The sequence below is a fragment of the Nyctereutes procyonoides genome, unplaced genomic scaffold (assembly GCF_905146905.1).
Source record: "Nyctereutes procyonoides isolate TBG_1078 unplaced genomic scaffold, NYPRO_anot_genome, whole genome shotgun sequence".
In the NCBI taxonomy this organism is placed as follows: Eukaryota; Metazoa; Chordata; class Mammalia; order Carnivora; family Canidae; genus Nyctereutes; species Nyctereutes procyonoides.
The window spans coordinates 19,616,360-19,628,722 of record NW_026575036.1 but is presented as its reverse complement, the minus strand read 5'-3'; the positions used below and the strand labels follow the sequence as shown (position 1 = coordinate 19,628,722).

General features: G+C 41.3%; 1 protein-coding gene across 1 annotated transcript in view; it reads right to left on the bottom strand.

Moving 5' to 3' along the window:
• Nucleotides 1-5,921, bottom strand: part of PDZRN4 (PDZ domain containing ring finger 4) — a 355,507-nt gene extending 349,586 nt beyond the window's left edge. Inside the window, exons 1-3 of the mRNA XM_055318726.1 lie at nucleotides 5,286-5,921; nucleotides 2,419-2,505; nucleotides 443-550 (exon numbers count right to left, since the gene is read on the bottom strand). Coding sequence (XP_055174701.1) covers nucleotides 443-550; nucleotides 2,419-2,505; nucleotides 5,286-5,921 — 831 coding nt within the window. The remainder of the gene's footprint in view (nucleotides 1-442; nucleotides 551-2,418; nucleotides 2,506-5,285) is intronic.
• Nucleotides 5,922-12,363: the final 6,442 nt, after the last annotated feature.

The following is a 12,363-nucleotide window of genomic DNA, read 5'->3' as shown; positions in this document are numbered from 1 at the left end:
ACGAACAAGATAACCATATTAAACTAAGGAATGTTAAAAGTTTTGCATAAATAATTCCAAACTCCCCATGTAATATACTAATCACATCTCAAAGACAGTAATATTTCCTCATCAAAAATGTTTTTAGCTGAGATTTATCATCTTTTGAAATGTCATACAAAATTTATCCCTTAATAATCACACAACTAACTTCATAGTTCATGGGGAGAGCAATTTATTAAAAAGGAGATATTAATTAACACACTTGGAAACTTCAGGTGACTTTTTTCTTTTATCTAAAGATCTAATCATTGATATAAATTAGATAAATATTCTAGATAGATATGTACTCTAGTTATATACTCTGGCAAATACCACACCAAGGTAAAACAGTAAGTCTGGAAATTTAAAACGTCCAAATATTTCTTTCACAGCTCATATTGGTGTTTTATTATTGTCTTACCTCAATGATTTTGTCATGAATCTCCAGGCCATCTGCTCTGTCAGCAGGTCCATTTTCCAAAATTTTTGAAACATAAATTCCTTCTGCTGATGCTTCTTCCTTATTATTCTATAAAAAGTATAACCATTAGCAGTAAGAAAGATGTAAGCAAAATTTTAGTTGGATAAAGGACAATTTAGTAAATGTAATATTGCCAATCTTCCCTAAACATGCATCTCTCTCTAGTAGCTGGGGATTTGGCACTGAATTTTAACTTCCTTAATACCAAATAGTCATTAATCAAGATGGCAGCTTTAATGAATGAGTCCAGCATCTCTGACAAGATTATCCATTTACTTCACGTTTTTGAATATACATAAAAAGCTATGTGGAAAGGGTATGTACAAGGTAATATTGACTGTCTCTTAAGTATTATTTATGAAATATCTTACTTCTAAAGAGATAAAGTATTTAAAAAGGGTTACAAGAAAACAAAAAAGTATATCCAGCCTCACAATATATTTGGTCTGAGATATGGTCATAGTTTTGAAAATATAATTTGGCCTCATGATATGACAGATTTGGAAATGTGGTTCTGACTGTATTCACAGGGGAGACTAGGAGCTTGCTCAAGTGTAAAATCCCCAAAGTTCAACTGTAACTGCAAGAGAACCCATTCAAGGCTAATCGGTACACATTTCCAGGTGCAATGAGCCTAATGATTAGTTAAACCTCAACCATATTATAACTGATACAATACAAATAGGACCTTTTAGCCAGTCATGGGAAAACAATTATGTTGCAAAACTTATCTAGGTAAAATGCCCAACATACTATAATAATAATTTCAAATGTCATTTTACTTCATGGCAGTTTAAATACAATTATTTCTCCTTAATTAACCTTCCTTAACATGAATCTGAAGAGCCTCTTAAAAATGTCCAGTGTGCTCTAAATGTCAAACACCTGAGTAGCATTTTATAAAAATATTCCTTAGGGGAAAAGAAAACAAAAAAAAAAGATACGATGAGAAGACTTCTATCCTTTCATAATAAATAGAGACTGTTCTAGAAACAGAAGCACAGCAGTCATTAGTTGCTAGGTTTTCAAAATACTAAACAGTAAGGGGGAAATATGTCATTGCCATCCTGACCTAAACACAGCATATGGCCAACAACTCTAAGACAGTTTCCTTGGACAACATCTGCAATGCAAGATGCAAGAATTTCACGGCAGTTTATTGAGAAAATTAAAGAACATGCTTCTTTTTTTTTTTAACTTTACCACTTTGTTCTAGTTATGGTGAAAATTAAATTGATGTAGTATTTGAAGGATATAAAAGAACTCTGCAACTACAGTAACTGGTTTGAGTTTACAACTCATGTATTTTGAAAACAATTGGCATCAATAAACAAAATATTATTCATTAAATTAAATTAAGGATTTGATTTGGGGAGCCAACAATATTGCAAATCAATTATCTTTAACATGGTATTTCTTATATCATTGCGAAAACAATTATCCCTTATTTCAATTTATTTTAACTGTTCATTCCATCAACGTGCATTATAAACTGCCTGGTCTGTGTTAGCACCTAAAAACTAACAAACTGACTTTAATAATTAGAGGGTATAATCAGGCAATATAGTTATCTAATATTATCAAGTAGAAATTGCCTATTCATATTACTGTGAAATAGGTTTAAGAAGTTTACCAATGGGGCTATACAATGTAAATAAAATGTGAAACAAACTCTCCTTTTTTTCTAAAGTAGGAAAGAGGGATGAATTTGTTAGCTGTTGGGTTTTTTTGTTTTGTTTTTTTCAAAAAAACGTAATTATGTACTGAGAATTTGCATTAAGGAATCTGATATTTGATCATAAGCATGCTATTAAAGATTAAATCACTTGTTTTCCTTATTCAAAATCTACAAATGGAAGCTATCTTCTATTATTTTACAAGCAAAGAGTGAGTTACGCATGAACAAAGTAGGTTACCTGATTTGGTCGACCTCCTATAATATTGAATCCCAATGTGTCATTTTCTCTTTCTAACACAATGGTGAATGGCTTATGTTCTCCATCCTAGACAAAAAGAGAGAAAATAGTTTAAAAAAAAAAAAGGAAAGAAAAATAAATGTTGTCACATACCTTAAAAAAAAAACTGTCCATAAATTTACATCTGAAAAGAAAAAAATTTAACATTAAAGATGGCTGAATCTGGGAGATTAATTTCTTCCTAAATTCACCATGAAAATATGTATTTTTGGGACACCTGGGTGGCTCAGCAGTTTAGGGCCTGCCTTTGACCCAGGGTGTGATCCTGGAGACCTGGGATCAAGTCCCACATCAGGCTCCCTGCATGGAACCTGCTTCTCCCTTTGCCTCTGTCTCTGCCTCTCTTTCTGTGTCTCTCGTGAATAAATAAACAAAATTTAAAAAAAAAAGGAAAGAAAATATGTATTTTTTAAATAGTGCTTTTGAGAAAAATTTTTTTTCAAAAATGTCTAAAGGGCTTCGTATTTTCATCAGTCTCTTATCCTAATACATCATCTAATTCTGGCTTCATTGTAATTTACGACAGATTTCTGGTAACCCTAAAGGTATCCTTATTTTTCTTCTTTTACAGTAGAGTAAAACAAAGAATCTCATAATTATTTTATATAAAAATTTCACTTTGGAAAGTCTTGAGGGATTGAAGTAATAGTGAGTCATCGATAAAATTCCTTCGGCAGTAATACCTGGATCGTTATTGTAAAGCAGGATCTGAGTTACAGTAATCCTAATTTTGAACAGTATTCTTATTTGGTTTTGCATAATTCTTCCAGAATTTTCAAAGGAAAGAATTTGTGTTAAATAAAACTGTACTTCTTCTGCTGGCAACCAGATAATAGTAAAATAAATAGTAATTATATCTACAACCTGTTTATTAACAAAGACCAGTTTAAATACAAGATGAAATCATGTCAGACTGGGTAAGGCTTATTCATGTCTGTGGCTATTATTAACTGTCCTAGGAAATTACATTTGGCAGTTAATGGTAAAATTCCATGAGCACCATCAGCACCAGTATCACCATCACCCCCTCTTCCTAGGAGTTTCTCCCAGGCAGTGCACACAGCAACCCCTACTGGTAATGGGAACGCATTTCTGAGGAGCATAGAGAAGCCTGACAGTCTGCAAATCATGAGCAGCTTTCCCCTCACTTCTCGAATCATAGCTTGACTTGTTGCATGGACTTCTCGGTCATAGAATTCTAGCTGCTGCTCCTTTCCATCAACCATTGCTTCCCTACGACCTTGTAACATGACCTGATAACACAGAGCACATTTCTGTGCTCCTCTCTGGGTCTTCCCATTTTGCAAATGTACCTGGCTAGGAACAGGATACAGAAAGGATGAGGGGTAGCATCCAGTTTTTTAACAAGCAGTGTGCCTCCCTTTAAGGGGAAACGTTTTAGCTACTCACACTTCAGTTTTTTGGGGTTTGGTTTTTTTTTTTGTTTGTTTGTTTGGTTGGTTGGTTGGTTTGGTTTGGTTTGGTTTGGTTTGGTTTGGTTTGGAAGGTTCCAGGACAGAAGCTTCTAAACTCCATGCCTGGGCTGGAGGCAGTGCAAAGCAGTCCCAAATGGGAATCATCCCGTGTTGCTCCTCCCCAGGGCGCTGAAGAATGAAAACAGCTCCTTGAATGGAGTGCAAGTTCTGCGAAATCCCTGCTCACCATGGCAGCGACCAACAATGTCAAACAGTGCGCAGAGGTCCTCCAGAAGAGAAGGAACAGCTTTATAAACAAGCCTCTTCACACTGGGGTGCTGCAAAGAGGCTTGTTTATTCAGTCTGAAAGCGGGCAGTCCCCCAGCACAGTTCGGGGCCAGAAGCTTCGACAAAGAAGGGAAACAGCCGCTGCCCAGGGGCTCACAGGGCTAGTCTGACCGCAGATGGATGTGGCTGCTCCCAGACCTGGTTCCCCAAGCACCCCCCACAACACACACACACACACACACACACACACACACCACCACCACCACCACCAGCACCACCACCACCAGCACCACCAGCACCACCACCACCAGCAGCACCAGCACCAGCACCACCACCACCGCCAGGGATGAAATCCCAAGGCAGTAAAAGGATTCTTCAGGGACGGTCAGGCTAATGAAAACTCTGCAGGTCCAAGAAATCCCATCTGTTAACCTCTCAACACAAGGTCTTCCTGGTTTCCACATCCCGGACAGTCCCTGCACTGAGTCGAAAGGGGCCCATATGGGTAGCCTGGCAGGGAAACTAAGTCATCGGGAGCTAAAGGTGTATGACAAGGCCTCAGGGATGATGCTGGGGCTTCAGCAGTGGGGGAGGCAGGGTCGGAGAAGTCCTCACCTCCCGGCTTTGGTTTCTGATTGGCTTCAGGCACAGGGCAAGGGGAAAAAAAAAAAAGAAGAAAGAAAAGAAAGAAAGAAGAAAGAAAGAAAGAAAAGAAAGAAAGAAAGAAAGAAAGAAAGAAAGAAAGAAAGAAAGAAAGAAAGAAAGAAAGAAATCGCAGAGAGAGGGTAGGACAGGAGATGGGGAGCGAGGGTCGGGGTGGAAAAGTGAGTTTTCCTAATCCTTCCTTCTCCACCGAAAAATTGGGACCGATCCTCCTTAATCCGACCCAACCCTAATTCAAGCGGAAAGAGCGCAATCCTTGGCAAGTGCGGTGCTAAGGCAGCGGCAGGTACCGGTCAGGGCGGGTGCGCGCCTCCCCCCGCGCGGCGGCCAGGAGGGCAGCTCGGGAGCTCCCCGGGCGCCGGGCGGAGCGGTCTTCCCTCTTCCACCCCACACCCCCCCCCCCCCGCCCGCCCTCCAGGAGCCGGATCCCTCTGCGCTTACCCGGCCGCGGCCGCCGCCCAGCTCCCCGGCGAAGTTGCGGACGTGAGCCATGTACTGCGCGAACTTCTCCCGGTACCCGCGGGCCGCGAGCTGCACCTCGCCCTGCAGCGCCCGGAGCTGCGCCCGCAGAGCCCTCTCGCGCCGCCTCCAGGCCAGGACTCGCGCCCCGGGCCCCCGCCCGCGCCCGCTCCCGCCCGGCGGCCCCCCGCGCGCGCCCCCGCCCCGGCCGGGCCCCGGCCCCGGCCCCGGCCCCGGCGCCGCGCCGCAGCCCCCCCGCGCGGGCAGGTCCCCGCCGCCGCGGCCGCCGGGCCCCGAGACGCAGTCCCGCGGGCGGCGCCGGGCCCCGCGCTCGACGTGCGCCGCCAGCTCGTGCAGCCGGGCCGAGCGGCCGCAGCCCTGGACGCGCGGCTGCTGCACGAGGCTGCGCGCAGGCGGCGCCCGGTGCAGCTCGCCCGGCGCCGGGGGCTGGCGCTGCCGCGGGCCCCGGCGCCGCCGCGCCACCCAGGGCAGCAGGCAGCCGGCGCAGAAGACGTGCCCGCAGGGCGTGCACAGCGGCTCCCCCGGCACCTGGCCGCACAGTTTGCACTTGGAGTCCGGGCCCTCCGCTGCGGCGAAGCGCTCCAGGGCAAAGCCCATAGTCGGGAGGGGGAGGAGGAGCAGCGAATCCGAGGCCACTTTCTCGGAGCCCCCAGGCTCCCCCGGGCTCCCCCTGGGACGCCTTTCCCGCGGCAGGGGTCAGGCTCGGAGGGGAGGAGGAGGAGGGGGGGGGCGGCGATCCTGGAGTTTGGCTTGAAGTTTGCGGGCTCCGGCTGGGTCCCCTGGCTCGGCCGTATTGATGCTAATAGACGCCACCCCGGGGACACGCGCGCGCGCGCTCACACGCACCGCCTCCGCCTCTTTTGCGGCTCTGCAGTTTATATTCTTTCCAGTTTTGTCCTCAAGGAGCTGAGACCTGCTGACAACGGCCCCGTCGTCAAGGCAGAGCTGATGACGGGCGCGGCGCGGAGGTCCAGAGACAACTTTTCACTCCATCCGCGCGTCAGCTCGCGGGGAGCAAGGCCGCTGTCCGTCGGTTTTCCGCTAAAACGCGCGTCGCCCCGCATCCCGCGGAGCTCCCGTAAACGTGTTTGAAATCCACGCAGTTCCGTCCTCTCAAATCAGCTTAAACCCCTGAATCGGCAGCTAAGGGGCTGCGACCTTAGGGGAGCGCGGTGAGGGATCTCCAGGGCCAGGCTTCGCGAATCACGATCCAGAAACCAGGTGAGCGTAGCGAGGCGGAGGGATGCCCGACAGCGGGGATGGGGGAAAGGCCGGGGGGCTCGCCCTAGGACACCTCCCTCGCGGAACTCGAACCGCCCTTCGAGGCCCCCTACCGCGGAGGACGCCCCAGTCTGCTCCTCGCGGTCAGCCTCCAGGGTCTACTCAGCACCATCCCTCTTCTAATTCCGCAGGTATTTTACCTCTGGGAATGGGAATGTGACCCTTTGGGCACCTGGAAGGAAGAATTAGAGGATTGCGAAGGAAAGCGGGGAAATGGCAATATCTTACTTACCCTGAATATATGCAGTTTAGATCAAAACTACCCCTTCCTCCATTTGACTCCTCCAAGTATGTAGATGCCAGGCCCTGCTGAAAGCATGCACGCCCTCCTTCCGCAGCTTCCTTCCCCGTCTTCTGAACCTGAGGGATGCACAGCCACCCTGTCACCTGGATGCACACCACTTACTGCCATTATCCTGAAGCTCACTCCCCTTGCTTAGGATGGGCTTCCTAAATTAATCACTGATGATTCCTCGCTGCCAGGTGAGCGTTGTTTCCAGAAAGCTGTGTGCCTTTGTATTGTATGGCACCGAAGGCATCAGTTAAAACGCATGAACAAGGCTCCAGATTTTGTCCTTTAAATCCTTGGTGCTCACCGAAGAATTGGCAAATAATAATAATGATTATTATTATTATTTATTTATTTAGTAGCCGCCAGTAATAGAGGCTACTACTAAGAACCTTCTGAGGCTTCTTTCTAGATGAAAGATGAGATTTCATTAGAGCCTTTCAATAGTGAGTGAGGATCCTGGAGTGACTTGCCAGATACTTGATATGCTTTTAAATGTGTTTAAAAATAAGATGCTATGTTTTGTATTTTATACATGCAGATATATAATAAAGTAACAGTTGCCACAATGCTCCAAACTTCCTCCTCCCCTTTGGCCTATCGTTTGCCAGGTAAATAAACAAATGATAAATTCCTGAATAACTAAGAAATTTAACATTAACAGTGTGAACATATTCTTGTGAATTGCATAGACCAGGTAAAGCAGAATGTTATGGAACTTATTCAGATAATTCTGGGCAGAAGGGATCTATTCCATCTTTTTTTTTTAGCTATGGAAAAAGCTATGACTTATAGCTATGATTTCATAGCTAGGGCTTGACATTTATTGTTTCTCGATAAACATGATGGCATTTGAAAAAGAAAGTAAGAGATGGAGTCTAAAAAGTATTCTATTGAGGTATGAAGAAAATGAGGCTTGCAGCTACTTGAAAAGAAAAAAATAAAACAATAGTTAATATGATGTCCTTGATCCACCCACGTAACTCTCGCAGCAAAAGTAAGGAACATGAGCAGATTGTGGTTTGCGTAATTCCAGAATGTATGACATTTTGATTGTGGAAGAGAAGATGGATGTCAAAAACCTTGTCCACAGAGAATAGCAAGTTTAAAAAATGAGAACATGTGAAGTGAGGCCAAGTAATGAAGTAGGCCAAAAAGGAGCTTAGGAAAATCTTTTACATGAGAAAATGCAAGCTTCAGCACTTCCAAAATAGTGATGTACCAGGAGAAAAACATTATAGAAGTCCAACACTAAGGGATGGATACGCCCAAGTGAGACTCATGGACTCTTCCCATATGAAAATTTTGTGCATGATAAATCTGTGATAGCCCTTGAGCCAAATGGTATTTCACTTCCCAGACTATAAAGAGCATTCTATATATTAGGAAATTTGTGATAGCTTGGAAAAGTTAGAATGAGAGGAGAACATGGAACCTAATTAGATTGAGTTAATTAGCTTAGGTAAGCAAAGAAAGCACTTGGAATAAGTTTAAAATATGCCCACGTATTTCAGGAAAGCAGATCTAGTAACATTCAAATGTCTTTTGGCAAATGAGACAAATTAGCACGTTGCATCATAAGCTTGAGCATATCCTTATGTTTTTCCCTGATGATAATTTTCTTTTAAGAATCCCTGGCTAGTGAAATAGCACCACGAGGAAAAGCAGAAAGGTAAGCTCTGTCTTCCTTCTTGTTGGGCAACACCAACTTCTAGCTGTCCTGCAGATTGGGGCCAACACCAGGCCTGTCACTTTGCTTCGGAATGGATCTGAGCAAATGCTTTTGCCAATCAAGAGACAAGGGAAAGAATACATATCCTTAGCTCATCCCAAAGCCAAGGACCATGGCATAAACTCAAAATATCTATAAGTAGTATTTGGTTGAGTATTTTCAGCATAGAAACTAGTTTTTACTTGGATCCACTGTCATATATATGTGAAAACAGATAAAAAAAACTAACTTGCAATATTCCTTGAGCCAATTCCTAGCAATAATGAAACTAGAGTGCCTGTGGGAGTTGCCAGTGAGAGGAGGCAGCATTCCAACCTAGCTCTGAGTCATCCCTACTTCCAAGATGAATAGGGAATCTGAGAGCTACTGATTGTTAAGTCAAACGCTAACAGATCTGGTATTGAAATGTTATATTCCAAGACTCGGAAAGGATTAGAGAGGTGAAAAAGGAGAAAGAGATCATTTTTTCCCATCCCACATATAGATAATACTTCAGAAACCCATTTGTAATTTTTTTCATGTTGTCTCATGCTTTTAAGAATCATAAAATCAAGAAGAAATTTAGGGAAATTCTGAAGAAATTCAAAGAAATTCTTGAATAAATAATTTTATTTCATACATGTTCATATAATATAGCATAAGTTGGTGCTCTTAACATGAGAATAATTTTTAAATCTTCTAAGAACTTGAAATCTCATCATTTATATATTTTTTCCCCTGAATCTCTGGTCATATATCATGAATTAGTATTATAATCTATAATTATGTAGATTATATTAGTATAATATTATACATTTTTCCAAAGTGACCTAAATTTAAGCTATAGTGAAATAAGATTATTCTAGTAGAAGAGGCAGAAATATGCAGCTAGTTCAGGCCAAAATAGTGACTACGGGATACATTTCTGTGTGTTATTGAAGTTAACATTCATTTTTGTTCTTATCATGATACATTTTTATGTCATAATCTAGGATCAGAATTGAAACTAGTAGCATAAATAAATATGTTCATAAAGCATGAGATAATAACAGGCTCAGCTTGAGAATATTTAAACATTCTGAACTTGATAAAAAGAGTAAGAGATGCTAAGTTGACCCTTGAACAACACAGGAGTTAGGGGTTCCAACCCCCACACAGTTGCAAATCCACATATAGCTTTTGACTCCCAAATACTTAACTATTAGGAGCCTGCTATTGACAGGAAGCTTTACCCGTACTATAAACAGTTGATTAACACAGACTTACAAAAAGTAAAATAGAGAAAATAAAATGTTATTCAGAAAATCATAAGGAAGAGAAACTACGTTTACAGTCCAATAGAAAATTCACATATAAGTGGACCCATGCAGCTCAAACCAGTGTTGTTCAAGGATCAACTGTATTTGAAAACTTATTAAAACAAGACAGTTATTTTTACAAAATAAACCGATATCATGCCAGAGAAAGACATAATATGGGTTTGGTTCTAGGTTTTACTTTTTGGAAAATGTGCAGTTAAACCCAGAGAACATAGAGCAACGCCCATCCTTAATAATCCCTGTTTGCTGACACGGAATCCATTAGGAATTGTTTGCTATTAGTTTGCTTTTCAATGATTTTTGGCAAAATGGAGAAGGGGCAGCACAACAGTACCAAATGCCATTTTTTTTCCAAATGCCATTTTTAAGAGGAATAAAATAATGTGAACAGAACTATTATGTACATCAAAATACAGTGTTTTATAGTAATTATACAGTGTCTGTGGGAATGAATTATCTGACAAAGCCCAAGGAAGACTCTGAAGAAAACCAAGTTAAAATGAGATATTAAATTAAAAATTGTGGCAACTTTCACATCTACAACAGACTGACTGTCTAGAGTCCCTAAGACAATACTTGGGGTAACATTACTATCCTACTTAAGAGAGGCCTGTTGTGAAAGATGCTTTGTATAGGAGGACACATTAAATCCTGCATTTAATTAACCCTGATTTTGTGCTATATCTTTGTGGATCACAGTCACTGACAATGAGGGAAAGGATCAAGAACAGCTATAATAGCTAATACGTAATAGCTCTTTCTATGTGACAGACACATCAGTATGCTCTTTACATGTACAATATATTCAATTCTCCAATGATCATCTTGGGTAGTTATTATTATCCCCACAATTTGCCCAAGTTTACACAAATAGAAAGAGGCAGAACCGTGGATTAAACCAAAATCTGCCTCATTAAGGAACTCTCACTCTTAAACAGTACTCTATCAAGAGCTTTTCCCCTGCATCTACATTGAATTATTTTAAAATAAAATGCACCATGGAAACTGATAATGTGAATGAAAACTACAATTGTGTCTATTTGAATTCCACTGTTTAAAGGCTACCACTTTTTTGTTATCCTTACTCTAAGGAGGAAAGTTCTAGGATCATATTTATTAGAAGTCTTTGAGTAATTGATATGAATGTGAATATTGACCTTATTATTCTTTGTAATGCCAATGGAGTTATATTTTTAGATCATTTTGTCCTAGATAACCGATCTCAAATAGCAGAGAGGGCTTTTTCTTTTTCTTTTTTTTTTTTTCAAGCAGTTGAGAGTTTTCTGTATAATAGACAAACTGCCTTAATTTCTTGAATCCTGGCTTAATAAATCAATCACTGTATATTTTGGTTGAAACCTTATTTTGTGTTTGGGTCTTCAATGAAGATTTTACATGATTTTAATATCTTCCAGATATTTCTCAAAGCTTCTGGAGATTTTTTTTTAAGATTTTATTGATTTATTCATAGAGACACACACACACAGAGAGAGAGAGAGAGAGAGAGAGAGAGAGAGAGAGAGAGAAAGAGAGAGGTAGAGACACAGGCAGAGGGAGAAGCTGGCTCCATGCAGGGAGCCCGATGTGGGACTCAATCCTGGGTCTCCAGGATCACACCCCGGGCTGCAAGCGGTGCTAAACCACTGAGCCACTGGGGCTGCCTTTTTTTTTTTTTTTTTTTAAGATTTTATTTAGCTTCTGGAGATTTCAACAAAATTTTGAATATGGTAAGTTTATTAAATCAATTTGTAGCTTAGTGAAAACTCCCAAAATATTGGTCAAAATATCTACAGTATGTTTTGAATGTCTTAATAACCATTTATAATTATAGCACAATATGATTGTATACTACAGCATAAAATGTTAAGCAAGTTTAAATTCTAAGTTCCCAAATTCAGAGTGTCCTCAACTTTATTAAGTGTAAAGCAAATCCCAGCATTGCCACCAAATGGCTGCTTAGTCTTGACAAGTTTAGTTAACCTTTTAGCCACTTAGTTTCTCATCACCTGTAAAATGAGAATAATGATTACTCCTCCCACATTGGATTGTTGTGAAATTGAGGTAATAAATGTGACATAGAACCTGGAAGCACAGTTAATATTATGTGTTTGCCCTCGTTGTTGCACTCCAGAAATATTTTATCAAATTATACATAGCAGTGTATGAGTACACATGTCCCACCACACTGAATGTCCTCCCTCCAAAAAACAAAACAAAACAAAACAAACAAACAAAAAAAAAAGAAACCTCATCATGTTATTTTAATCTGCACTTCTTTGTTTACCAGTGAAATTGGATGTTTTTTAATGTTTATTAACTACAGGTTATTAACTACAGGTATTCCCTCATGGGATTTACTCTTCACATTTTTTAAAAATATTTTATTTATTTATTAGAGACACACACACACACAGAGAGAGAGAGAGAGAGAGAGGCAGA